This window comes from Meriones unguiculatus, chromosome 3 (assembly GCF_030254825.1).
Source record: "Meriones unguiculatus strain TT.TT164.6M chromosome 3, Bangor_MerUng_6.1, whole genome shotgun sequence".
Taxonomy (NCBI): Eukaryota; Metazoa; Chordata; class Mammalia; order Rodentia; family Muridae; genus Meriones; species Meriones unguiculatus.
The window spans coordinates 22,220,325-22,246,444 of record NC_083351.1 but is presented as its reverse complement, the minus strand read 5'-3'; the positions used below and the strand labels follow the sequence as shown (position 1 = coordinate 22,246,444).

Here is a 26,120-nt window from a genome sequence, read left to right as displayed (position 1 = left end):
CTCAGAGGCTGAAAACGTCCTTGGCCGAGATAAGATCGTACAGAGGCTGGAAGCTTCCAAACTAGGCCCAGGTTAGCAGAAGGAGGCAGCAAGCCTCCAAGACAGTGATCAGGCGAATAAAAGACTACTTTCACACACGTGTGCTCACACTTGAGCACACACACAAATGCAATACACACCTTTGTGCACATGCGCCCCATGGATACACACACAGTACAGTAGTTAAGAGGCGAGTCTCGGGAGCTGGGAAGTGGAGGTGGGCATTTCGGTTCCAACCATTTAAGCAGCTTAGGTCTTTGGGCAAATCTTGACTGACCCCTCTGACCCAAGTTCTTCACATGAGATGCAAGGATTAATGAATGCCCGCAACAGCACCTGGCCGGCATCCTGGCCTTCCGTTCTCATGATGAGCACTGTCACCATGGTTACCCACAAACTCCCCGTATGTCATTTATTGTGTGGTCTCCTACAACACACCAGGTGGGGACTGGACCATGGAATCCTGAACCCGAGTGCGGGGCCTTCCCACCCATTCATAGTGCAGCTGGATGACATTGCGGAGACTTCTCCCCTACAGAATCACTCACCGGCTCGCTCACTCATCCGGCATCCTTTTTTAAGTGTTGTTTTGTTTTATGACTGTTTTGTCTGTGTGTATGTCTGTGTACTGTGGTCATGTCTGATGCCCTCAGAGGCCAGAAGAAGGTATCACCACTGGAACTGGATGGTTGTGAGCTGCCATGAGGTTGCTGGGAACTAAACCCAGGTCCTCTGGAAGAGCAGCCGGTGCCCTTTCATTCTGTTGAGACAGGACTTGCCGGAAACTCACTATGTAGACCAGGCTGGCTTTGAACTCACAGAGATCCACCTGTCCCTGCCTTCCTGGTGCTGGAACTAAAGGTGTATGCCACCCTGCCTGGCTTGCAGCTGGTGCTTTTAACCAGTGAGCCACATCCCCAGCTCTGGGTGCTGGTCTTCAGTCATCAGAAGAGAGGAGCCCAGGAGCCATTGGATATAGGCTAGAAGCATGGTAACAGACCACATAGGGCCTGGTGACCCAATCACAATGTGTTTACTCCTTTTCCCTGTAACCTTAGCTGGTGTTTGTTTTAAACCAATACTTGTACCCAGGCAAACACTTGAGTGTGTTGAACTGGGAAACTTAGGGCCAATTTAGTTTCCTCTTCCACTGAACCAGTAGCTGAGATGGAGGAACAGTTGGTCCTGATCATCCAGGAAAACAGTGCCGCTGCCACAGCTGGTCAGTGGGGAAAGGAAGGGGTCGGTCTGGGATGCACAGGAGTGACCAGCTTGATGGGTAAAGTGCTTGCCAGGCCAGCAAGAGGACCAAAGTTCAAATCCCCAGCACCCATGTAAAGGCCAAACACGGCAGCACGGGTCTGTAACCCCCAACGCTGGGGAAGAGGGGAAGATCTCTAGAGCAAGCTCATCAGCTAGTCCAGACAAATTGATAATCTTAAGGTTCAGGAAAGATGCCCTGATTCAAAAGCTAAGGTAGAGGGAAGCTATAGAGGAAGACACTGACCTCTGGCCACTACATGCATGTGTGCACACACAAACAAACACACACACACACAAACAGGTACACACACATACACACACACGTTCTGAAAGCTAAGCCATGGGAGGCTCAGTTGCTTTAGGAGTGAAGAATCGCCCTGCCTGACGGCTTTATTCCACTGAGCTGCTGGCTGGGGAAAAGGATGCCGCAGTGACCGGAAGGGAGAGCGTGGATATGACGACCGACTCACACACGGCTGAGAAATGAGCCAGGGGCTCTCTGTTTCCTTCCTTGCTCCAGTGTGTATGTAGTTACAGCTGTCAGCCTGTTTCTCCACACCCACCTCGTAGTTCCCCTGGCACTGGAAAGTGTCACTGCCAGCTGACAATTCGGTCTCTAGGGTACGGATCGTCAAGAAAGTTATGTCCGGGCTAGAGAGTATCACCAGAGACAGAGGTGACTGATGGGGATCGGGTCTAAACTGCATCCATATAGAGATGTGGGAAAAGAGAGAGAGGCCGTCTCTTAGATGTGTACTTGGCTGTTGGTTCACCTTTGTGGTAGCCATTGGGCCACTAACTGCATTTTTGTTGTTGTTCGAGACAGGGTTTCTCTGTGTAGCCTTGGCTGTCCTGGTCCAGGCTGGCCTCGAACAAACAGAGATCCGCCTGCCTCTCTGCCTCTGCCTCCCCGAGGGCTGGGATTACAGGCGTGTGCCGCCTCGTCGGTTTACCAATTACATTTCTATGTCCGCTTGTTCACCAACGGTGACGATGGCTGAGTTCAGGGTTCAAACCTGCAGTCACCTGCCACCTAGAGGTAGCAGCAGGGGTTGCAGTCAGAATTTGAGTCCTGGCAGCGGCGGAAGGGCCAGCGGCTCAGGAAGGCCGGCCAGGAGTTGGCGCACCTTCACTTTGAGGTCTGCGCATGTGCGGCAGGTGAAGCCACCTCTAGACCTCGGCTGCGCTCTCTGCTTTGCTGCTGGAGCCCGTCCGCAGAGTCCAACAGTACCTGAGTGGGGAGTGAGGATTTAAAATAACTAAAACAAATCGAGAGGGCTGTCAGCAGGACTGGAGCAGCTGGGGTTTATTCCGGGGCTCATTTTTTATAGGCAAAGCAAAGACAAGTCACATAGATTCAAAAAGAAAAGGCTCGAGGAGACGCCCAACTTCCATTTCAAAAACTGTCTCCCTACAGCGGATAAAGTCCCATTCTAAAACCAATTCCCTAAAGCAGCTACGGTCCAAGGTCACACAACCAAGCTTTTAAGAAATTTGGCGAAGCTGCCTCCATTTTTTGTCAAGGTAAAGGCCAAGATGAAACCATAACAGTGCTGCTTAAGGAGCAGCTCTCCACACTTTACCTCCCCTCAGGCACTTGTTTTGGGGGGAAGTGAGTTCGAGTTCTCGCTAATGGGATGGTGGCAGCTGATCTATTCCAGGTTTACTCTGTCTGCTGCTGCTATAACACAGGGCCTGAGTCTGACAAAATCTACAGAAGTTAGTGAAAAGAGGTTTGGTTGCTGCTAAGAAGACTGCGTGTGACAAAGCTCTCTCTCTCTGTTTCTCTTTCTTGCTCGCTCGCTCTCTAGCTCTCTCTCTCTCTCTTTTCTCTCTCTCTCCTCTCCTGTCCTCTCCCCTCTGCTCTTCTTTCTCCTCTCTTCTCTCTCCCCTCCCCTCTCCTATCTTCTTGCTCTTCTCTCCTTTCTCTCTCTCTCTCCCTCTCCCTCTCTCTCTCTCTCTCTCTCTCTCTCTCTCTCTCTCTCGATAGGTAGCCCAGGCTAGCCTTGAACTCCAAGTTCTGGGGTTGCAGGGGTGCAGCCCCACACCCAGTTTATCAGGTAGTGAAGCTCCAACCCAGACCTCCCGCACGCTCGGCAGGTACTTTACCAAGGCAGCCATACCTTCCCGCCAAGCTTCCTTACTGTGCTGTCTCATGGTAGAAGAGGCGAGATCATGACTTCATGGGTGTGCGCATGTGTGCATACGTATGTGCATGTGTGAGGGAGGGAGGGAGAGGAAGAGAGAATTGGAGAGTAAGTTTACAATATGTGTGTGGACGATTGTTTTGTATTTTTGGCTTTTCAAGACAGGCTTTCTCTGTGTAGCTCTGACTATCCTGGAACTCACTCTGTAGACCAGGCTGGCCTCAAATACATCATACCACAAGTACATCAAACCACAGCACAGGCCCTGTTCCAGGGCACAGAGATTGCTAGCCACAGACTGGCCCAGACAATATCAACAGAGAGATCATTCGCAAAACACAGCACCCGAAACCCTTGGGGCCTTGAGGGAGGGACTCGGCTCTTCCTTCTCCCTGACCTTCACTGAGGCAGGGAAGGCAGCAGCCAGTGAGGGTGAACAACCAGAACAAGAGCATCATGGAAGCCGAGTGGGCAAAGGCCTCCAGGAGGGAGGGCAGCTCATCGGCTGGCATGGGAGACGGGTCGTGTTGCCTGAGGCTGGATTTGCCGTGAGAATAAGTGGCAAGCTTAGAGAGAGCAATTTCAGGAGAGGACAGCACAGAAATTGACTTCCTTCTGCGGAGGAGCGAGTGGGAGGTGAGGAGGGGGAGACAGCCGCTCTCTGCTCTCGGCTTGTCTTTTAATGGAAAAGACTTCAACAGTACTGAGAGAGGAGGGAGAGAGAGGAGAGAGAGGAGGGAGAGGAGGGAGAGGGGAGAGAGAGAGAGAGGAGAGAGAGAAAAGAGAGAAAGGAGAGAGGGAGAGAAGAGAGAGCTCAGTGTAAGAGAAGGGTCTCTGTCCTAAGAGGGTGGAAAGGTGACCTTAGGCAGCGGTGTCGCTGTGGCCTCCTCCCTGCTCAGCCTGGAGGGGAGTGCAGGGCCACTAGCAACCTAGCTGGTTGACTGAGGAAGCACAAAGTTCCTAGCGTGGAGTTGGGGGTGAGGAGCCACAGCCTCGCCTCCTCTCTCTCACTGTGCAGGTTCTGGTCTCTGAGGCCACATGTAACATCACTCTGGGAGCCGCAGGCTAAAGCGCACCCCTCACCGGCCATCCTGTTCCTGGGGCATGTGTGTGATCACCCACCACTTTGCCAGGCCGCACACGTGGGGGTCACTGTGGCTTCTGATGATTGCCCTTAGGCCGTCGTGGGTGACGGTGAGCGCGTTTACCCGCTGGACCATCTGCCTGGCCCAGACATCACTGAACCACCCTCCCCTGCACGGACCTCACCAGGTGACAGGGGGCTTGGAGGGGGGATTTTTTGTGGTGTTTGTTTGTTTGTTGTTTTTGTAGCGCTGGGATACAGCCCATGCCCTTACCTGTTTCAATAAAGAAAACAAAATCCATTGGAAGTTTGCGTATGGGGAGGCATCGTGGACATTTCTGGTTTATCACTCATCTCCTCCCTCATCTGTACCTCTGTCCTTGTGCCAATTTATCATTGTCTTGACTTCACAGGAAACTGGAAAGTTTGAGCTCTTCAACAGTGAATTTTGGCTGCTCTGGACCTTTTGCATTTCTGCATAGATTGTGGGATCGCCTTGTCAGTGTCTGCGGTTGGAATTTTGACTGGACGAGTGGGTCGTCTGGGGAGAATGGCCATCCTAAGAATGGCCACTATTTCAGTCCTCAACCCTTGCATATCTTTCTATTTACTGAGTCTTCCTTAATTTTTGTTTGTTTATTTGTTTGTCTCTGTTTTTTTTCAACAGGGTCTCTCTGTGCACCTCTGGCTGTCCTAGAACTCACTCTATAGGACCAGGCTCACTTCGAACTCAGGGATCTGGTTGCCTCTGCCTCCCAAGTGCTGGGATTAAAGGTGTGTGCCATCACCACCTGGTTAGTTTTCTAAAGATTTATATTGTTTTTATGTGTGGGAGGGTAGGTGCAGTGGCAAGAGGCGACCAGAAGAGGGCGCAGGATCCTTTGTAACTGGAGTTATAAGCAATTGTGAGATTTCTGGCATTGGGTGCTAGGAGCTGAGCTCCAGGCCTCTGCAAGACTCTTAATCTCTGACTATTCAGCTCCTTTAGTTTCTTATTCATTTATTTATCTATTATTTTATATATCTGGTTGTTTATTATTTTCATGTGTTTTGCCTACATATATGTCTGTGCCTGGTCCCCAAGGAGGCCAGAAGAGGGCATGAAATTCCCTGGAACTGGAGTTACAGACAATTGTGAGCTACAGTGTAGGGGCTGGGGAGCAAACCTCGTTCCTCCGGAAGAAGCAGCCAGTGCTCTTAACAGCTGAGCCATCCCTCCAATCCACACCCCCAAACGTCTCTTATGTTACTGGTTTTAAGCAGAAAAATGGCTTTGTTTGTTTGTTTGTGATTCGAGACAGAGTCTTGCTCTGCAGTCCAGATGGCCTGGAACTTGCAGTCCTCCTGCCTTGATTTCCTGCATGCTGGGATCATGGGCACATAGTACAATGCCTTGCTTTGATTTACACTTTAAATCAAAGGATTGCTCAGAAATGGGGGAAGGCGATTGGAGAGCAAGGGGTGCTGAGTGAACAGGGCACCAGCAGCAGAAAGAGGGGAAGGCCCCTGTTAGGGAAGCACAAGGTGACCAGACAGGACTGGTGACTGACATGCTCGGAAGAATAGACATCTCCCAGGCTCGGGTTTGGGGACCTAGGATGCCACCACACGAGACAAGACACAAGGAGAACAGTGCCAGGGAGATAAAGTGATCATATGAGTTTGTGGTGACTTGGGGACACCTACATGGGGAGGTAAGGTCTGTGGATACTCAGCTGCAGGTCTGGGATGGGGTTTAAAAATCATCAAAGAGGAAATAAATATGCCAAGGATGAGGACTAGTGAAGGGAGCAGGAGGGACAGTGAAGGGAGCAGGAGGGACAGTGAAGGGAGCAGGAGGGACAGTGAAGGGAGCAGGAGGGACAGAAAGAATACCAGCAAGGACAGAAAGTCAACACGGAGACCCTGTGAGGAACCCAAGGAGGATGCCCAGGAAGGAAGTGTGAGACAGAAGCACAAGGCCCATGATCAACAGTCATGAACAGGGACCCAAATGGATTGGCTTGGATTCGGCGGCAGGGGTCACTGGTGAGCAGAGCGGGGACACTGCTGTAGGAGGCTGAGGCCACACTGCTGGGGGCTGAGGAGGAGGCAATGGGGCCTGCGGAGCACAGGAGTCAGGAAGCGAAGGCATGAGAACATCGCTTCGTGGGTTCCAGTGTTCATGCAAGTCACATGTCCCGAGTGTCCGTGTAACCCCTCGGCATGCCACCTCACTGGGAGGACGGAGAACAGAGCTGGCCTTCGGATGCCAGGCACACACACACACACACTCACAGAGTAAATAAATGTAATTAAAGCTGGACGGTGGCAGCACACACCGTCAATGCCAGCACTCAGGATACAGAGGCAGGCTGGAATATGAGGCCAGCCTGGTCTCCAGAGAGAGTCCAGGACAGCCAGGGCTACCCAGAGAGACGCTACCTCAAAAAAAAATTTTTTTTAATAAATCAAATTAAATGCTTAGAGCTAGAGCGGAAATCTTTTATAACCGTACTTCTGTCTCCCAGACAAGTATGGCCACTTGGCTTTAGTTTATTTTCCCTTTCAGCATGTATTTGTTTATTTATTTATTTAAGTTTTTTAAGACAGAGTTTCTCTGTGTAGCCCTGGCTATCCTGGAACTTGCTCTACAGACCAGGCTGATCTCAAACTCAGAGATCCACCCTCCTCTGCCTCCCAAGTGCTGGGATTAAAGGTGTGTGCCACCATGCCTGGCATGATTATTTATTTGTGTGTATCTAAAGGACAACTTGCAGAAATTCTCTTTGCCGAGTACGGCGCTCAACTTTATGCTCAGCGGCCAAGCCTTTACTTAGCCGGGCATGGTGGCACACACTTTTCATCCCAGCATCCAGGAGGCAGAGGTAGGTGGGTCTCTGTGAGTTTGAGGCCAGCCTGGTCTACAGAGTAAGAGCCTGTCTCAGAAACAAAAACAACACCTTTGTCCTGTTTTCCCAGCCCCAATTTTAAATTTTTTTTTTTTTTTTACATCTACCTATTTACTTGTGTATGTGCGTGTGTGCACACGTGTCGATTGACACACGTGGAGGTCAGGGGGCAACCTGTGGGAGTCAGGTCTCTCCTTTCACCTCGTGGCTCTCAGGATCACCCTCGGCTCATCAGGGCTGGCGGCGGGTGCCTTTACCTACCGGACCATCTCCACGGCGCTTCTCTTTAGTTTTACATCCGTGTGGTGTGGCCGTGTGCTGCTGTGTTGGTTACACCGAGGAAGTGCGGGATTTGGGGTTTGGGGTGGTTAATAGGGTTAGAGACGGGCCTCTGAACGTGCCTGGAAGTGACTCTCTGCGTGGGGTTAACGGAGACGGCCAGGACCAGCCGAAATGTGGGTGCTCCCATTTCATGGGCTGGGGAGGAAAGCAAGCCAAATCCAAGCCTTCACTTCCCTCCCTTTCCTGGCTGTGGATACAATGTGGCCGCCTCATCCCGGCTGTACTTCCTTTAAGCAGCCACAAGCCCTTTCTCCTCTAAGTTGTAAAGCATCCTGTCTCCACAGTGAAACAAGTCACTGATACAGTTATGAAACTGAGGAGAGGCTGCACACGACCCCCCTCCCCCAGCAGAACAGCCATCAGGCGGTCACACCCTGGAAACACTGACTCCAGTGCAAATCCACCGGGCCACGCCTGCTCCAGTGTTCCAGGAAGAACATCAATCCTTGCGTTCCTCTGGCCTGGTTTCAATCTTTTACACCTCTCAGGTCATTAAGGCTTAGAAATGACGGAGCCTGGAAGACCCATTATCGTCCCCTCAGACCAGGAATAACTGAGGCCTGGAGACCAGCAGTGATTGGCCAGAAGGCCACAGTAAGCCGGCGGAAGGTACTAGAACTCTGATCTGGAAGGACTCGTTTGCGCTTTTTTTCCCCCTGAGTGTAAGGCAGCGTGTGGAGGAGGGAAGGGTCACGCAAGGCTGGGGCGGTGGACTTTATCACCAGGAAAAGAACTGGTGATAATCTCAAGTCACTAAACTTGGATGGTAGCTGGAAAATTACAGTCCAATGAGGCACACAGAGCCAGGGCTGTCCCAACTCAGGGGCCCCAGGACTGGGCGCAGTTTTGGAGGCTATGGCTCTCTCTCTTCGTCCTCCAGGACACACTCAGAAGCAAGGAGCTGCCTTGCAGGCAGGCCTGGAGTTGAGCCTCGGCTCTCACCGAGCTGTATGCGAGATGGTGGGAGAGTCCTTCACTCTTTCCGACCCTTGCTTTTCTTATCTGTAGATCTGACTGATTAACTCTGCTTCTAGGGACGCAAAGAAGCCATCTGTGCATCTGGTAGCAAAGGTTATTTCATTTATTTATTTTCGTGTGTATGGACGCGTGCTTGCATGAGTTCAGGTACCCCGTGCGCGCAGAGTGCCCTCCGAGACCAGAAAAGGGCATCAGATGCCCTAGAGCTGGAGTTACAGATGGTTTCTGCCATGATGGTGCTGGGAGTGTCCTTAACCACTGAGCTCTAGCAAAGACATTTAAAAGGCCGGGTCCCTAAGCCAGCTCCAGGGGTTCCGGCCTTCCTCAGTGTCCTGCACTGGCAGAGAAACACCACGGACTCCCACAACAGCGATTTAGCATGACGGTGACCACAGACGCTCCTCAGGGCAGCCCAGGGAGGTGGGCTCTGTCATCGGAGAGCCATTGGTGGAGGAAGTGTGAGAGAGCCCTTTCTTTTCCAGCAAAAGCGAGACACGGGTAAATGTTCTGCGTAAGATTCCAACAACAGGGCTGGAGAGATGGCTCAGTGGATAAGAGCACTGTCTGCTCTTCCAAAAGTCCTGAGTTCAATTCCCAACAACCACATGGTGGCTCACAACCATCTATGCTCTGGCATGCAGATATACATGCAGATAGAGTCTCATACATAAAATAAATAAATAAAAATCTTTAAAAAAAAAAAAAAAGATTCCAACAACAGCTCCGTGCAGGAGGCAAAGAGCAGAGCCTCGGTTATCGCTCTGGGGCCCTGCTTCTTTCAGGAGCGGCTCCCACGTCCACAAACATCACCACAGTCCATCTCTTGCAGGACAAAGCCCTAAAAATAGAGTCGCTGGGCTAAAATTATGAACGTGTAACCATTTGCCAACCCATCTAAGTGCTGCCCAAGCGACTGCTAAAGGACCCCGTGGACACCGCTAGGCAGGGCACCAGCTAACGGCTTAATGACCCGCCTCCATCTTCCCTTTCCCCAGCAAGTCTGTCTCCTCATCCCTCACCCATTGCTCCACGTCCCCTTCAGACATCAGCTGCTAAGAAGGGCCCATCTGTGGAGAGCCGCCAGAGCAGCCTGCTTGACCTGGGCTCATCCCCAGGCAGTGCCTGGGGCTTCTGACCCCCTCCCCTCTGCTCATTTGTCTTCCGACCTCCAGAAGTTGGAAGTGCGGATCCAGGCGACACGAGGCACACAGTAGGTGTCACTACAGGTACACACTCACTGGACCCCTGGGTTCCAGGCACTGAGAACCCGTAGACGTGAGGCCAGCCTCTTCCATGGAGACCACAGACCAACGGGGTACAGAATGCAGAATCTGGTAGCTCCAGTTAGTGACCTCCGAAAGGCCTGCTGCTGGACCTCAGTGGCCCAGGGAGGTGGCCACCGCATGGACATCCGTGCACCTTACCCGTGTCTGGTGCCTACAGTGAACCTTCTTCACCTGGGTGCTGGGACTCAGTCCTGGGTCCTTTGCAACAATAATCGAGCCAGCTCTCCAGCCCGAACAGTAGACATTCTAGGAGCTCTGTGAGTTCAAGGCCAGCCTGGTTCTTGTGAGTTCCAGGACAGTCAGGGCTACACAGTGAGACCCTGTCTTTTGCACGTGCGTGCGTGCGTGCGTGCGTGTGTGTGTGTGTGTGTGTGTGTGTGTAATGTTTGTTCGACAGTATGTAAGTAACATAGCTGAGGTCAAAGAACAACTTTCAGGAGTTCATTCTCCTTCCATCGCGTCTCAGGGATGGAACTCCTCAGACAAGGGACTCACACTGGCTGAGTCACCTCACTGACCCCTGTAATTTCTCTCTTTTTCTAAGACTGCGTTTTCTTCTATCAGGGTCCAAGAACTATTATCCTTGGTTTTCCAGGGAGCAAACAGAGTCGTCACCCCGTTGCCAACACCACCAAGACAGAAAGGAAAAGCGCCTTACACAAACAGGGAAGACCAGACAGAGACTAGAGGGCGTTCTTCACGGACAAAAGGAAGGCCCGGGGAGGGAAAGCGATTGCTCTCAAGTTACCCAGTGGATTAAAAGCAGACCCTGGGCCTCCCTGCCCTGCCCCCTCTCCCCCCCCCCCCCCCCCGCTCACTCCCAGCTTTCATCTCGCAGGGTTCTTGGCCACCCCCGTGCCGGGGCCCGGAGCCTCGATTTCCTTCGGCGCAATGGGCGTGCAGGCGGCGCCTGGCTCCGCGGCAGGGGCGGGGCCGTGAGTCAGCCGCGCCGTCCCGGGGTCGCCCAGCCGGTCGGACCGGCCTCGGCGGCGCGCGCGGGGTGCCGGGCTGGGCGGCCTGCGGGGTGCAGGGAAGGGAGGCCGTCGGGCGCCTGCTCTGGCGGGAAGAGGAGCTCAGGCCGCCGGTGAGCAGGATGAGAGCGAGGCCCCGCTGACGCCGGCGGGGGCCACTGGCTGGGAGCGCCATGTGTCTGCGCCTCGGTGAGCTGGGGCGCACGGGAGCCCATCCTGGGGGGACCCAACCGGGAGCCAGGCCGTCCGCCCAGCCCGGCCCTGCCCCACTACTGACCTGATGCGGGTCACTTTCCTCTCTGCCTCAGTTTCCCCAGAAGTGAGATGGAGGCGGGGTAACAGGCAGCTGGGTTTTTATTTGCTTCAGGCAAGTTCTCTACCACTGAGCTCCACACCAGCCCAAAAATTCCGAGACAGCGAAGTTACCCAGGGACTAGCCTGGAACTCAGTGCCTAGCTCACTCTAACTTTGAACCCTGGAGCCTCCTGCCTCAACCTCCCAAGTAGCTGGGGGCCCCAGGTTTGTGCCAATGAGGCCCAGGTCTGAGTAAATCTCGTTTGGGTGTCACCACTCACCCTGTGCCTCCTGGCCCCATTTTCCTTTCTAGTGGGCAAAACTAGGCCGTGGGATCCGAGATGGGAGAAGGGATGGGGAAGGATGGGGATTCAGATCCAGGGCCTCCGGTCCCATTTCCATTACCTCCTCTCCCCCAGCCAGGCTGGAGGGACAGCCAGACACCAGGCTCACTGACGGGGAGACAGGTGCCCCGACTCCCTGGGCAAAGCCTGCTGTTTGGGGTCTGAGGTGCCCACTCTTCAGCACACAGGTCTTATGAGCCGTGCCCATTTCTCCTTCGCAGAAGGAGGACAGTCGCACCGGCCTCTTGATCAGGGTGAGGCTGGTAATAAATGCCTAGCACCATGCCAGCCACATTGCCCAATGCCCCCAGCATGGGAACTGAGAAATAAAGCCTGCCTTTGACTCTCGGACCAGTGCGGAGGCACAACCCTAGCTTCCTGTTTGCCTAAAGCCTGGGTCCAGCGATGCCGCTGGTTTTGAGCCCAAGCAAGGCTCAGTAGTGTCAGGGTTGCTACTGGTGGATGGGTGGGGGGATGGGATGGGGGGGTGAGGCTGGGACCCGGCAGGCCCCTGGAACAAGGCTGCAATTCCTCTTCCTGTTTGGCCAGCTGTTCATCTTCACAAGGCCATTCCAGTTCCTCGGGCCTTGCCAGCCCCAGAGCCTGCAGTCTCTAGGGGAGAGCCCAGAGACCACTTAGGCCGACCCCTCCTGGGTCAAGGCATGAAGAATCCAGGGCCCAGAGGGGAGGGGTGGCCGGTACCAGGTCTACAGTGAGTCTGTGGCTGTCTAGACAGGCTCCTCCTTGCTCCCCCAAATTAGCTCTGTGTGTGTGTCTTATTGAGTTTAATTAGGGTTGCTTACAGGAGTATAAGGGGGCATTTACTGAAAGATGGGCAATTTACCAGTGGCTACCCCAATGAAGAAAATTATAATATAATGATATGATATGATATAACATTATACTATATTATATTATATTTATTATATTATATAGGCAGAGCCTCACTCTGTTACTAAGCTGACCCTGAATTCACAGCAATCCTCCAGCCTCGGTCTCCTGAATACAGGGATCATGAGCCATGTTGGTTGACCCCTGCAATTGCCCAGAGAGCCTCCGGCTTAATGGTTCTTTCCCACTTTCTTGTTTTCAGCTGCAGAGCTCACACAGAGGGAACAGGGTCGAACCTCTGGCCCAAGGTTTGGCAAGGGTCTCGAAGGCAGAGCCCACTGGGAGTGGCAAAAGGAGAAGGGCTCAGCTTAGCTGAGAGAGCCAGGCGCATCTTCCAGTCTGTCAGAGCAGGATAAATGGAAGGGACCCGAGGGTCCAGGTGCAGAGCCACGGGGGATGTTGTTGTAGGGAGCAGCTCAGAAGAGGAGGAGGAAGAAGAGGAGGGAGAGGAGGGCTTCCTGCTATGGAGATGAAATAGGACTTGGCCACTTGGCCACTCAGAAAGTATATTTGTTGCCAGCCTCCCTCCTGGTCCCAGCCCCAGTCAACACCCCTTCACTGAGAGTCCCTGAGACCTTCCGATCCATCCATGGATCTTGCCCACACTAAGAAACAGGGTCCCTTTTCCTCTCTGGGCACGGCCCTCAGCCTCTCCATTGAGCAGCTGTGTGTTAACTACTGTGTGTGCCATTCCCCATGTGCCGGACTGACCACCCTGTGGGGCCTGACTCCTGCCCAATACCCTGTGGGCTCCTTGAGGCCTGGACAGAACCTTTGAGCTTATAGGTACCCTAGCGGCTGGCCTGGAACAGACATACGAGACAGTTTTATACACAGAACAGATGAGTGAATGAATGGATGCATGAATGAATGGCTCCGTGGGAGGCTTTTCCAACCTCGTAATTCAAGGACTAAAAGCCAACTGTGGAGCATTTAAGAGTCGAAGAAACAGGGGAGGTCCAGAAGGCCCACTGCCCAGCAGGAGCGCCTCACCCCGACCCCCGACATGTGTCCCCACAGGCGGCCTGAACGTGGGTGAGTTCCGGAAGGTGCTGATGAAGACAGGTCTGGTGCTGGTCGTGCTGGGTCACGTGAGCTTCATCGCAGCCGCCGTGCTCCACGGCACCATGCTGCGCTTCGTGGCTGCCACCAGCGACGCCGTGGTCCTCCAGTACTGCGCGGTGGACATCCTCTCTGTCACCTCTGCCATTGTGGTATGGCCAGCAAGAGGGAGGGCCCCGAGCACTAACCCTGGGAACCAGACAGTGCAGGCACTCAAACCCTCTCTGCCTCAGTGGTGTCCTCTGTAGAGTGGGGGCGGTGAGGTCATCCACAGAAGGTGCCTGACTGGGGGCCTGGCACTCAGCTAGTGTGGACCGCTGGGCCTAGCACTCTGCCAGCGTGGACCGCTGGGGCAGGTAATCGCGGCGTGGTGGTTCAGAGGGAATGAACATCTCTTGGCTAGGGAGGAGCCGTGAGGGCTGCACAGAGACCTCCGAGCCGGGTGGCCATGGGTGAGCAGGAGTTCCCGGTGCCCTGTAATTAACAACTCAGGTGTGCGGCAGGCTGGGGCCGGCTGGCAGGAGAGCACGCCAGGGTGGCATTCCACGCTGGGACTGTGGCAGGTGCCACGGTGCGGAGCCGGGAGTGGCTGGCATCTGACCTGGAGACACCGGGTAAGGCAGTTAGGCAGGAGTTTATCCTTAGAGCGGATCGGCATGCTGAGAGGCATGTGCCGCCTGGACCAGCCGCCTGTTCGATGAATGACTGAAGGAAAGAGGCTGGTGGGCTTAGCTTGAGGAGGCTCTTCTCCACCCGTCGGCTAAGGCAGCTGCAGACTTGGGGGTAATCTACTCAACTTTGGGGGACCTGCTGTTTCCTTCCTGGCTGAGGGACTTCGCTCTCTGAGCTGGTCTCTGCCTACAGAATGAAGCTCAAGCAGCTCACTGGCCTCCCAGCGGTGGTGAACCTGTGGAAACGCCAGCAGCAGGAAGAGGGTGCTGCTGGGTTCCCATCAGTATCTGTTTTGCTCAGCAGCCATTTGAGGAAGGCACAGAAGGTGGCCAGCCCCGGGGTTAGGAGGCTCTGGGCTGGACCGCTGGGCCTTTGCTTTCCTCTCCTCCCTCCCTCTCCCCTGTAAATCCTCCCTACTCCCAGCTGCCCAGGAATGGAGGATTCGCCCCCACCGCTCTTGTCTCTGGGGGTCAAGGGGCATTAGGATGCAGGGACGGGAAGGATGCTCTTGGAGAGGAAACTCTGTGGGTCACCCAGACCCAGAGCAATGAGGGAAGACAGAGAGGGCCACGACTAGGTCGGCAAGAGCCTGGCAGAACTCGATGCTTCCAGGGGAGCATCTTTGTCATCTGTGGTACTCACATTTGCATCTTTGTCTTCTGTGGTACTCACATTTGAACCCGGGCTTCACGCGTGCTAGGCAAGCATGCTATTCCCGAGCTCCGCCCTCAGCCCTCTCTTCAGAGATTCTGTTCACGACCTGTCCTGTCCGTCTAAGACGGGGCCTCACTACATAGTCCTGGCTGAACGGGGACTTTTTTTTTATGTAGACCAGGCTGGCTGCAGCGAGCCACCTGCCTCATTGCTGGGATTCTAGGTGTCTGCCACCAATACCTGGCTTCTGGTTTGTTTTTTTTTTTTTTTTAGTCCCTTATTAGTAGAATGCGTCTCCCCCAAAGTCCATCCCGAAGAGAGATGTCGTGTGTGTCCTGTGGCCCAGCACACAGGATGTATGTTTGTGCCAGCAAACTTGGGATACTCGAGGCCCTGTCGGGAGGCACTCAGCTTTAGGCAGTGGGGAGAACCCGGGAAGGCCGTGGGCAGTGGGTGATGGAGGGTGATGTCCCTTCGGACGCCATGGATGGCAGCGGGTATTGCAGGGCTGGGAGGACTGGGGAGGACTGGGGAGGTCTTTTTCCAAGCGTGGGTCTGACCACATGAGCTGTCCCCAGCTCCAGCATCAGAGCTGATCCAAGCTTCCCCACAGGTCATCCTCGCTGGAATTGCAGCCGTCGTCCTTTCTCGTTACCTCCCCAGCACCCCCTTGGTATGTGGCTCTTCCTCACAGTGGGACTGCGGGCGGGGTCAGCAGCCCCCCCCGAGGGGGGGCAAGCATGATACCCGCTGACCTGTGCTCTTTCTGCCCAGCGCTGGACCGTGTTTAGCTTGAGCGTGGCCTGTGCCCTGCTTTCTCTGACCTGTGCCATTGGGCTCCTGGCCTCCATCGCGGTGACTTTCGCCACCCAGGGCAGGGCCCTACTGGCAGCCTGTACTTTTGAGAGCCCTGAGCTCCCGACGCTCGCACCTGACTGTCCTTTTGACCCCACTCGGATTTATGTGAGTGTCTCAGCCCCCGGGAGCAGGCCAGGGAGGACCCTTGGAATCTAGCTGTGCCCCTCTCCCTAAGTGGATGCCTGCGCCCCTGCAGAGCTCCAGCCTGTGCCTCTGGGCCATCTCTCTCATGTTCTGTGTGGCGGAGAGCGTGTCTGCCGTGCGCTGCGCCCAGCTCGTGCACCGGCTGCTGGAACTGAGGCCCTGGTGGGGGAAAAGCTGCCACCACACGGTAGGTCCCCTCCGCAGTCCTGGGGACCCCGGCTGGTGGCCCTTGATTAGTCAGCCTCACCGCTCTCTGAACAGAGCCTCAGATAACGGGGGCAAAAGTTTGCTCCAGCCACCAAAGGGCTCCAAAGTCCAGAGAGGCCCGACCAGTCCACAGCTGACATCTGGCTCTCCCGGGTCTTTGGGGACACTTGGGGGGGTCTGGCCTGTCTCAAATGGGTGATAGTGATATCCTGACTTAGGAGGCCCTAATATTTCCTTCCTCCAGTTTGGGGTGTCCTGGGATAGAGACCCCAGCCCAGCCCCAGTGAAACAAACCGTTTCCTCTGTCTGCAGATACAAGCAAGCTCAGAGCCCCTGGATGGCCACGACCTCCTGAGCTGCGCCAGCTCCGTGCAGCTAACCCTCTGACACCTCAGCAGCCCCATGGCTACTGAGGCGTGTGACCAAGCCTGGACATGTGACGAAGCCTGCACTGACCTGTGCCCAGGACTCCTAGAGCAGGCCCAAGAAAGCTCAGTGGACCCCTGGGCACACTGGCCGCAAGCAGTCTGCACTGAAACAAGACTTTATTCTGAAGTTATTAAAAAGAACAGAGATGCTCCGTGTGGCTGCATGCAGAGGGAGGTGGGGCTTGGCCAGGGGCCTGCACTTCCTTCCCACACCGAATGCTGTGGGGGGCTCTGCCGTCAGTCTGTGAGCCTGTGTGTGTGCTGCGAGCGCGCGTGCGTGCGTGCGTGTGAAGGGGGTGAAATACAATATACAGGGGGGTCAGATCCGTGATTATCCAAGTGCGAAGAGGCAGGCTGGGTTTGGGTTTGGGGACCTCCAGATGGAATCCTGGGAGTTTTTTTGTTTTTGTTTCTTTTTCTTTTTTCCACGGCCTCCAGCCAGCAAGGGCAGGAGCAGGGAAGTAGATCAAGGAACTTCCAAGCCCCACAGCCTTGGAATCCTCATGTCTCCCCACCAAACAAAAAAGATTCTTCACCTTGGTACGACTCCTCCCCCCTCCCTCCAGGCTGAGGACCACCCAAGGGGGACCCACCCCCGCGCTGTGAAAGAGCCTCGGGTCTGTGGGTTCGTGGAAGGTGGTCCAGCTGTCTAAGTAAAGAGTACATAACCCGGACAGACCAAACCACAGGGTCATCTTGGTCCCACTAAGGGAGACTCGGCCTCTAGGGCCGTGGGTGCTAACTGCTGCCTCACTTAGCCCCTTTCTTGCAGGGTTCGCTTCTCCAGAGGCCCCCCACAGTGCAGACCCCGGGAAGGGATCCCCAGTCTGGCCCCCAGCCTGGATAGACACGAGGGAGAGGAAGCTGAGAGCCGGAGGGCCGGGGAAGGCGGGGAGGCGGGCTGGCTCCTCGGGGCTCAGAACTGGGAGGCGCTGCTGGGGTCGCACTGCAGCAGGCGCACGATCGATGGATCGCTCTTGGCCCCGCGGATGAACTCCTCCAGTGACAGCTTGCCTGCGGAGCGAGGGGAGGGCCGTGAGGAGGGAGGGCGCAGCCGCGAACCAGGCAGGTGGTGCGGGAGAGGGAGAGAGGGGGAGGCCGCCCACCCCCCGGCCGCTCACCGTCGTTGTTCGTGTCCATTTGGCGGAAGATTTTCTCAGTCCTCTTTTCCGGGGTCGACTCGTCCTCAGGCATCTTCATCACGGACGAAACCATCTTATAAATGGCCTGTGGGGTGTCGGGGGAGGACATCAGGGAGTGAGAACAGCTGACGTAAGCCCCCCCCCTCATCCAGATCTCTGTCTCCATAAACATCCCAGGGTCCTGCTCCATGACAGGGGTGGGGGTGGGGGGAGCCTGGAAGGGCACTGAAGAGTGCCTGCCCTGGCCCCGGGGCCCTTAGAGGACCAGGTGAGACTAGCTGATGGATCTGATGAACCAAGGCACTGGGACCTGAAAAGCTCCAGGTGGATGCCAAGACCCTGGGGTGCACGGAGTCAAGGCAGATGTTGGAGGACATGGGAGCCTAGATAGCAAAAGTGCCTAGAACGCCAAACGTGGGCGCTCGCGCCTGGGCTGAGTTAGCGCTCCCGCTCAGTGACCTCCAGGGGGCGCTGAGCCGAGGGAGAGGGCACTGGGCTGCACTGCGGCCTGTGGCCGACAGGGGGCGCGGAGCAGCGCGGCGGCAGCTGGGACCACGAAGGGGCGGGAACGTTATGCAAACGAATGTAAATGAGCACCTGCCACCCGGCCAGGGACAGCCTGAGCTCTGCCAGGCTGAGGGCGGCAGCTGCCTCGTGTAGGAGCCCCCGAGGCAACACGAAGGAGAGTTTCTGAGCTAAATGCAAGAGCTGTTCAGCCTGTGGGATGGGCTGTGTTTCTGCTGCTCCCTGGAGCTCAGAGGCCGGACTGGTCACCTCGGAAGTGCAGTTGTTTTTTTTTTTCCACAGTGACACCTCCTCCAAGAAGCCTCCTTTCTTTCCCCTAAGCCATAATAACCCTTCCCTCCACGCCCTTCCTGTCCAGCTTCGTCTCTGCACTGCTCTTCTCTGGCCTCTTTTCCTGCAGATCTGTCCCCCACACACCGCCTCTCCACGCTCTTTCCAAGCACAAACCTCCGCGACCACGCCCCCAAGCCGGCAGTGTTCCGGGCACCCACGGACCTCCCTCCCGGCCCACCGCGCACCCGTTCCTTGAGGATGCCGCCTCCCCCTCCTCCCTGGGATTCCGTCTGCGATGCTTTCCTAGCGAGGTGAACCTGCCTGGGTCAGCGCGCACCGGCTGCACAGGGCTTCCTAGGCTTTTCCTCCGAGGACGCCGCTCGGGAAGTCATCGCCTCCCTGGAGGATGGTGCCTAGTTCTCACCACTCAGATTCCCCAGTCCCAGCTCAGTGCCTACTCACGTGCCAGGGAACCCCCTCTTTAAAGGCCATTGTCACCTCCCACCGCTCTCTGTACCAAGTCCAAACCATTTGCTCTTGGCATTCAAGGTACTTCAAAGGGTGTCACCAGGCCTGGAGGAGTAGTTCTGTCACAGTGAACATCCCTGGGCCTTTCAGATTCCCCCAGCATTTACACCCTCCACCTGGATTATGAGTTACCCTTTTATCTTGCAAGCACTATGCGCCAGGTCCCACGAGCAGTTTTGTTTGTTCTGTTTTTCGAGACAGGGTTTCCTTGTGTAGCCCTGGCTGTCCTGGAACTCCAAGCTGGCCTTGAACTCAGAGATCTCCTGCTTCTGCCTGCCAAGGTGTGTGCCATAGTGGCTGACATGCTTGCAGGATTTCTAAACTGCACATCAGCCCAAAGAAGCACGGATCAAAACTTCCCTTTCTGAATAAGAAACCAAGGTTCGAGGAGACACTGGATCACCGTCTGCTCCCTTTTAGCTGCTAGTACAGTGATTTTCACCCTTCCTAATCCTGCGACCCTTAAATACAGTTCCTCATGTTGTGGTGAGCCTGCCCCAACCATACAATCATTATTTTTTTGCTACTTTATAACTGTAATTTTGCTACCGCTACGAATTGTAATATAAGTATCTTATATACAGATTATCTGACACGCAACCCTTGTGAAAAGATCGTTCAACACCCCCAAAGGGGTCGCAACCCACAGGTTGAGAGATGTTGTGCTAAGATGTATGCCTGGGCAATTTGGAATGATAAACAGCAGGGTGTCGGAAGTGAAGTGACATCCTGGTCCATTCTGCCCTTGCTGTGTCTACTCGGATAAGAACTTAGCCTCTGAGAGCCTCAGTTTCCGTCTGTAAAATGGAGTACTGTGTCTGTCTCATTGGAATTGTCTACAACGATGAAAGGAGACAGAAAAATACAACAATGGCTGGCGAGAGTAGGTAGGTGGTCACCGAGCGGCAGCTCAGAGTGTCATTCTTCATCCGCTGTGCCCTTGAGTTTTCAGTCCCCTCGACGCCCAGATACTGCTTTTATATGGCGCCACTGACCACGTCAGTGTGACCTGTGCCTTCCTCTTCCCTATCAGAGCAGGAGCCCTGTGAAGCACTCTGCCTCTTTCCTCCCACTGTGCCACCACCCAGTGTAGGGCTGGGATGGGAGAAGGGCCGGGCAGTGACTTAGAGAGTGGCCATTCTCCCTGTGACAATCCTTCTAATTAATTGTCTGCTTGCTCAGAGTTTCACTGGAGCCTACTTGTCATTAATCAGGCCCTGAGGTTCACAGAGCACTGTCTGCTCCAGCCGTCTGGAGCCTCTGGGCTGTTGTAGAGGAAGTCGGGGTCTGGAGAACAGAAGCCAGGAAAAAAAATAAAATAAAAAAGGTCCAGGGATGCCTAAGGGATGGGCAGGGTGGCGGCTTCAGACAGGCTGAGATTCACCAGTGTGAGAGGTTGCTGGTATCCAACAGGTCCCCAAATGATCCTCCACCACCACTTTGACCTTTCCAGCAGGACCCCCAGGGTCCCCCATCACCCTGCCTCCTAAGAGGGGTGCGTGGTCCAGGGCTTCTGGGACAAACACTGAGGCAACAGGCAATTGGCAGAGGGAACACATCACTTCCCAAGACAGCCGTCCCAATTGAGATCCACATCCCCAGAAAGAGGGGGAAGCTAGTGGCTGGATGGCCCGGAGCGGTTAGCAGCCCAGGAAGCAGAGGGGCTAGGAGGGAAGGAGGCTGAGGTGCAGGAAGGGGCCTTGCGCAAAGCTATATGGCAGCAGTGCTCAATCTTGGGGACGCCTACAAGGCCATTTCAGCCCGTGCAGGAGATGAATGGTGAAAAGAATGACTGACAGTCACTGAAAGGAAAAGGATCGGCCCAGGACCCCCAAGGCCAAGTTCTCGGCACAGAGGAGATTAATTTTCCCCAGGGGGACAGAAGACGGGAAAAAGAGACAGGAGACAGAGGAGGAGGCAGAAGGCGATGTGAACAAGGGAGGGAGGAGGGGTATTTGCCCCAGAGGATAAAGAACTGCTTCTGCATGGAGAGGAAAGCAGTGGTTTATAAAGGTAAAAGGAGAAACCCGTGTTAAGGTGAGGTATTTAATTTTAGTTGGGCATGTTAATAAGGTGAGCCAAAGGGGGCTTTTGATTTCTGGACTTTAATACTTTGAGAGCCGGACCTTAGTAACCCAGCCTCAGGAGGAGGAATTGGCCAACTGAGGGAATAAAGCTTAGCGGTCAGTTTTAGGAATGCGATCTAAGAGCTTAGCAAGGCAGAGGGAATGGGAGACGAGGGCAAGGCCTGCCGGAGCCATGTTTACAATGCGTGAGCTAGCTAGAGTCCGTTCAGCCTAACATTCACTGAGTACCGAGTACTGGGTACCAAGCCCTCAATGAATCCCTTGGTGTCTGTGAGAGCTTTGGAACAGTGGGAAAAGCCCGCAGCTAGATGGCTTTCTGCTGTGGCTCAACAGGTAAAGATGCTTGCAGACAAACCTTAGTTCGAGTCCCGAGATCTGCGTGATGGAATGCCACCCCTACACATAAATAAATATGGTTAAAAAAAATGCTGAGAGGACAGCCAGGACTACATAGAGAGAGACCCTGTCTAAAAAAAACGTTTAAAGTGGGCAAGGCGCAGGGTGGCTAAGAGAGAACCACAGCACTGACCGCCTTCAGAGCACTAAGGGGGATGGGCTGTTGTGGAAGGTTTCTGAAATAATGTGTTTCCTACTTCAGTTTGTACTAAGAAAAGACATTCATGACAAGTCTCGAAACCTCCCCATGCAATCAGCATTGCTGTCAGCGCTCCAGTTTTCTAGATGAGCAGCCGAAGAGCTAAAGCCAGTCCAGAATTGGAAGCCTTGTCTCCTGTCTAGAAGCTGGGAGCCAGCCGTCACCAAAGGCAGCTTGGAGTGGTGGCCAGCCTGGGCTCAGTCCCACGTCTCCATGTCACTCCACCTGTCACTCACGAGAGCCGCTTGTGCTCAGCTCAGGGGTCTGATGCAGTGCTGGGCGCAGGTGGCCCGCTCGCAAGCCTGGGAGGTCTCAAGCAAGTGCCTTCCCCTTTCAAAGCGTGTTCCCTCCTCAGTAAACAAGGACTGACGAGACAGTCCTTGTGAGCTGTGGATGAGGCCGGTGGTAGAACACTGCAAGCAGATGAATGAGTGAATGAACAAATGAACGAACAAATGGATGGATGGACGGATGGATGGGTGGCCACAGCTGGGCATGGAGACACATGCCTGTCACCCTATGGCTCAGGGGCTAAAGCAGGAGGATCCCAAGTTCAAAGCCAGTCTGAGCTACGCAGAGAGACCTGTCTCCAACCAGAGCAAACCAAACAGAACTTGCCTATGTCAGAGATGTCAAGACAGGAAAGACAAAGCAAGGGGAGGAACCATTCCAAATTAAAGCAGAGTAGCAAAGCCAGGAGCAGAGGCGCTCTCACCCCAGCGCTCAGCATGAAGAGACAGGCAGATCTCTGTGAGCTGGAGATCACCCTGCTCTATAAAGTGAATTTCAGGCTAGCCAGGGCTACATAGTGAGACCCTGCCTCTAAATAAATATAACTAACTAAATAGGACACCAAAATCCAACGTAGCATCCCAAACCAGCACGAGCGCGCGCACACACACACACAAAAGCTATAGGGACCACTGTGACAGTGGCGTAGCATCTGTACATTGGGACAGCGTTGTTTCTATGCTGAACGTCTTGACTTGGATAATCATACGGTTGGGTATGTAAGAGACCGTCCTCTCATTCTCAGGAAATGTCTCCTCTACCTGAGGGGTATAAAGGGCCGATGCTGAGAACAACCGGAAAGCCTGGCGCGGGCACAGAGATAAAGCAGCGCCGGGAAACGCTAGCTGCGAGGCTGGCTTTGAACCCCTGACCCTCCCTCCTGCCCCTAACGCCACGGTAGTTTTAGGTTTCAGCTTTTGGGGCGTGGGGGTGGGGGGCTCGGAGCCCGCGGCTGGGCAACCGGCGGCGGTGGGGGCTTGCCCACCTGCACGATTTCTAGCATCTCCTCCCGGCTGATGTAGCCGTTGCCGTCCAGGTCGTACATGCTGAAGGCCCACATGAGCTTCTGCTCCAGGCGGCCGCGCGAGGTCACGCTCAGGGCGATGATGAACTCCCGGAAGTCGATGGTGCCGTCGCTGTTGGTGTCGAAGGTGCGGAAGACGTGCTCGGCGAACTTGGAGGCGTCGCCGTAGGGGAAGAAGTTGGCGTAGATCTTCTTGAACTCGTCCACGTTGAGGATGCCGGTGGGGCAGTCCTTGAGGAAGCCCTTGTACCACTCCTGCAGCTCCAGCTCGGAGAACTCCGTGTTCTCCCGCAGGTCCTGCAGCATCTCCGGCCGCAGCTTGCTGTTCTGCTTGCCCATGGCCGAGTCCCACCTGCGGGTCCCCCCGAGGAGGCGGAGAGACAGAGAGCAACGGTGACGTCCTTTTGGTCACTTGACACGGCTCCAGGAGGCCCCTCAGACACAGGGCGCCCCAAAGCCTCGTTGGCCCCGAGAAGAGAGCGAGCCCCAGGTCACACAGCCTGCACCCCGCTCTGTGACACCCAGGCAGACTCGGAGAGGAAGGAGGGGCCAGCTCACTGACACCCTCCCGGATGCCAGTGTTAAGCCTATTCGCCCTGCACATTTTCACCCTCCCGAGAGGAAAGCTGAGGATTAGCTCCATTTTTCCCACAGGAGAAGGGGGGCTCAGAAAAGCGAGATGATCGGCCTCAGGCCACATGGACACCACAGGGCGGAGCTGAGCAACCCCGGGGGTTCCTGGAAGGCCACGGAGAGACTCTGAGCCTGCTGCCCTCTCATGGCTCCCCAGAGGTGGCCAGCCCCACTGCACCTGCAGCCGGATGCTGTCTGTCTCTCAACCTGCAGATGTGCTTGGCAAGAGCCGTTACCCTGGGCTCCGGAGCCACATCACCTGGGCTCGGAGCCCAGCCCTCCCTCTGATCGGCCGTGGGCCTTGGGCAAGTCCCTCAAACTCCCTGTCCCAACTGCAGAGTGGGTTTCATAACAGTATTTACTTCAGAGGGGCTTTGTGGGGATTCAATCAGTTACTACCAAGCCTGGCGAGGTGCACGCCTGTGATCCCAGGCAGAGGCAGAGGCAGGCAGATCTCTGTGAGTTCGAGGCCAGCCTGGTCTACAGAGCGAGTCCAGGACAGCCAAGGCTACCCAGAGAAACCCTGTCTCAGAAAAACAAAAACAAAAAACCAAAAATCACTGAAAAGCTGTGAGCACTTAGAACCATGCCTGAGCAGGCAAGCGCTGCATGCATGTTAAAGGGGCAAGAAATTATTTACATGTACTCAGATGCCACAAAGATCAGGCACTGGCCCCCGGATTGCCAAATGCGCTCGCTGGTTCTCTGCCACTCACGTACCAGCCCGTGCCACACACGGGTGGCCATGCCGCCCCGCACAGCAATCCCACCGCCCCACAACTCACACGCGCTGACACATGGCACCACTCACAACTCCCATCCCCTGCGCATCAAGACACAGCAGCCCACAACCCCACAAGACTCACACATGCCACTGCACGCCGACTCCCGTGCCGACACCTCTCACATGGCCAGCCGCACGTGGGACCTTCAGGCACCCTTGTCATTTGCCTTTCCATACCTGAGGTGCTGCCAGGTCCCGGGAGAGGGAGCTGCAGCCCTTCCCAGACCTGCTGGGGATTTTTTTTTTTCTTGGGGAGCCCTCCCCAGCCCGCCCGGACCCCCTCCTCACTCACCCTTTACCTGGTTTCCAAAGGTCCCCTCGGGGCAGGGATTGGAGTGTGAGGGAACAGAGGGGAGAGAGCCAGGCAGTCCCGAGAACAGGTGTAGGGGCGTGTGCAAGCGGCTCCTGAGGCTGGAGAGGCCGCTGAGACAGGGTGAAGGGAGTTCCCTGTGCGCGGAGGCCCGTGAGGCTCTGCGCACATGTGTGTGGTTGCGTGTTGAATACACGGGCTCACACAGGATGTGGGTCCCGGGTTCTGCACCGCATCCAGCGCCCTGTGCGTTTCTGTGCGTGTCTGCATGTGAATTCTACATGCGTGGTGAGCCGGTGTGCATCTGTCACAAAGAGAGGGACGGACCCGGGGGTGCGAGGGGACCCGTGTCCGTCCTCAGCAGTGTGCCATGCCCGTCCCTGTAAGTTAGTGCCCCTCCCCCCGCCTTTCTAGATCAGCCCCTACTGCCCCAGGCTGAGGAGCCACGGCACAAGTGTGTGGGAAGGGACTGGGGAAATGCGCAGGGCTGAGCAGGGGAGCGTGTCCCCTCCTCAAGGTCCAAGGAACTGGGTCAGCGGGGCGGGGGCAGAGCGATGCGCCGGCAGGAGCGCTGCCCCGGGTGCCCCTGCCTCCCGGACACCCTCGGCATCGCCTCTGCCAGCCTGAGGAAGGGTCTGTTTTCTCCGCAAAGACACCCCCCCCCCCCAGTGCCCAAAACAGGAGGGACCTCAGCTCGATCCGAGAAGCCCGCCCTGGCATCCTCTCCTGCCCTCCCCAGGCTCCAGCCCCGGGCCCCCGCCTCCATCCTTTCAGCACTCGGGCGGGCGCGAGGTCCCTCCTGGAGGGGGCGCCCGGGACGGTGCACGCGCGGCTCCCGGGAGCCGGCCACTCGGCGGTCAGGACCCTGGAGAGCGCCACGCGCCGTCCCCGGGGGCAGCCCGGGGCTGGCAGCGCCGCGGATGGGAGGGATCCCACGCGAGGCTCGGGGAGGAGGCTCCCTGGACGTGGGCTCCTTGGCTCCGGGGCTGCCCTCCCTCGGTCCCCGACCCCGGCCGGAGCGGCCCCCACTCACCCCAGCGACGCCGAGACACCGACTGCGCAGAGGAGGCGGCGCTGCTGCGGCGCGCGGCGGCAGAGGCGGCCGGAGGGGCGGGCGGGACTGCGAGGGAGACGCCCCGCAGCGTTGGCCCGGAGCCCCTCCCCTGGGGGGGTCCCCCCGCCGGCAGCTAGGCCCCGCCCCCGCCCCCGCCCGGGAGGGGGAACGGGACGCCCTCGCTGCCCCGCCCCCCACCCACCGCCTCTCTCTCGCTATCTCTCTCTGGAGCGCCCCGCCGCCGCGGGAGAAGGATCGGGACCCCCCAGCTCTCCAAGTCGACCCGGGGAGGACCGGGAAGGAGGCGGCTCGGCGCCCA

The 26,120-nt window shown here is 55.9% G+C and overlaps 2 protein-coding genes across 3 annotated transcripts; one reads left to right on the top strand and one right to left on the bottom strand.

Annotated features, from left to right (window-relative positions):
- The first annotated feature begins 11,001 nt into the window (after positions 1–11,001).
- On the top strand, positions 11,002–16,707 carry Tmem54 (transmembrane protein 54). Its single transcript, XM_021637126.2, has 6 exons — positions 11,002–11,190; positions 13,551–13,744; positions 15,532–15,591; positions 15,693–15,881; positions 15,973–16,107; positions 16,440–16,707. Exons 1-6 carry the CDS (start codon positions 11,175–11,177, stop codon positions 16,512–16,514), a joined length of 669 nt encoding a protein of 222 aa, XP_021492801.1. The 5' UTR covers positions 11,002–11,174; the 3' UTR covers positions 16,515–16,707.
- On the bottom strand, positions 16,656–25,885 carry Hpca (hippocalcin). 2 transcript variants are annotated; one of them, XM_021637113.2, is made up of 4 exons: positions 25,781–25,885; positions 22,982–23,372; positions 17,677–17,782; positions 16,656–17,569 (listed from the first exon to the last, which is right to left on the bottom strand). In XM_021637113.2, the coding sequence occupies exons 2-4, from the start codon at positions 23,357–23,359 to the stop codon at positions 17,472–17,474; spliced, it is 582 nt and encodes a 193-aa protein (XP_021492788.1). In that variant the 5' UTR covers positions 23,360–23,372; positions 25,781–25,885; the 3' UTR covers positions 16,656–17,471. The 2 variants fall into 2 exon arrangements, with proteins under 2 accessions (XP_021492788.1, XP_060235478.1); XM_060379495.1 differs by lacking the exon at positions 25,781–25,885 and adding an exon at positions 24,737–25,037.
- Positions 25,886–26,120: the final 235 nt, after the last annotated feature.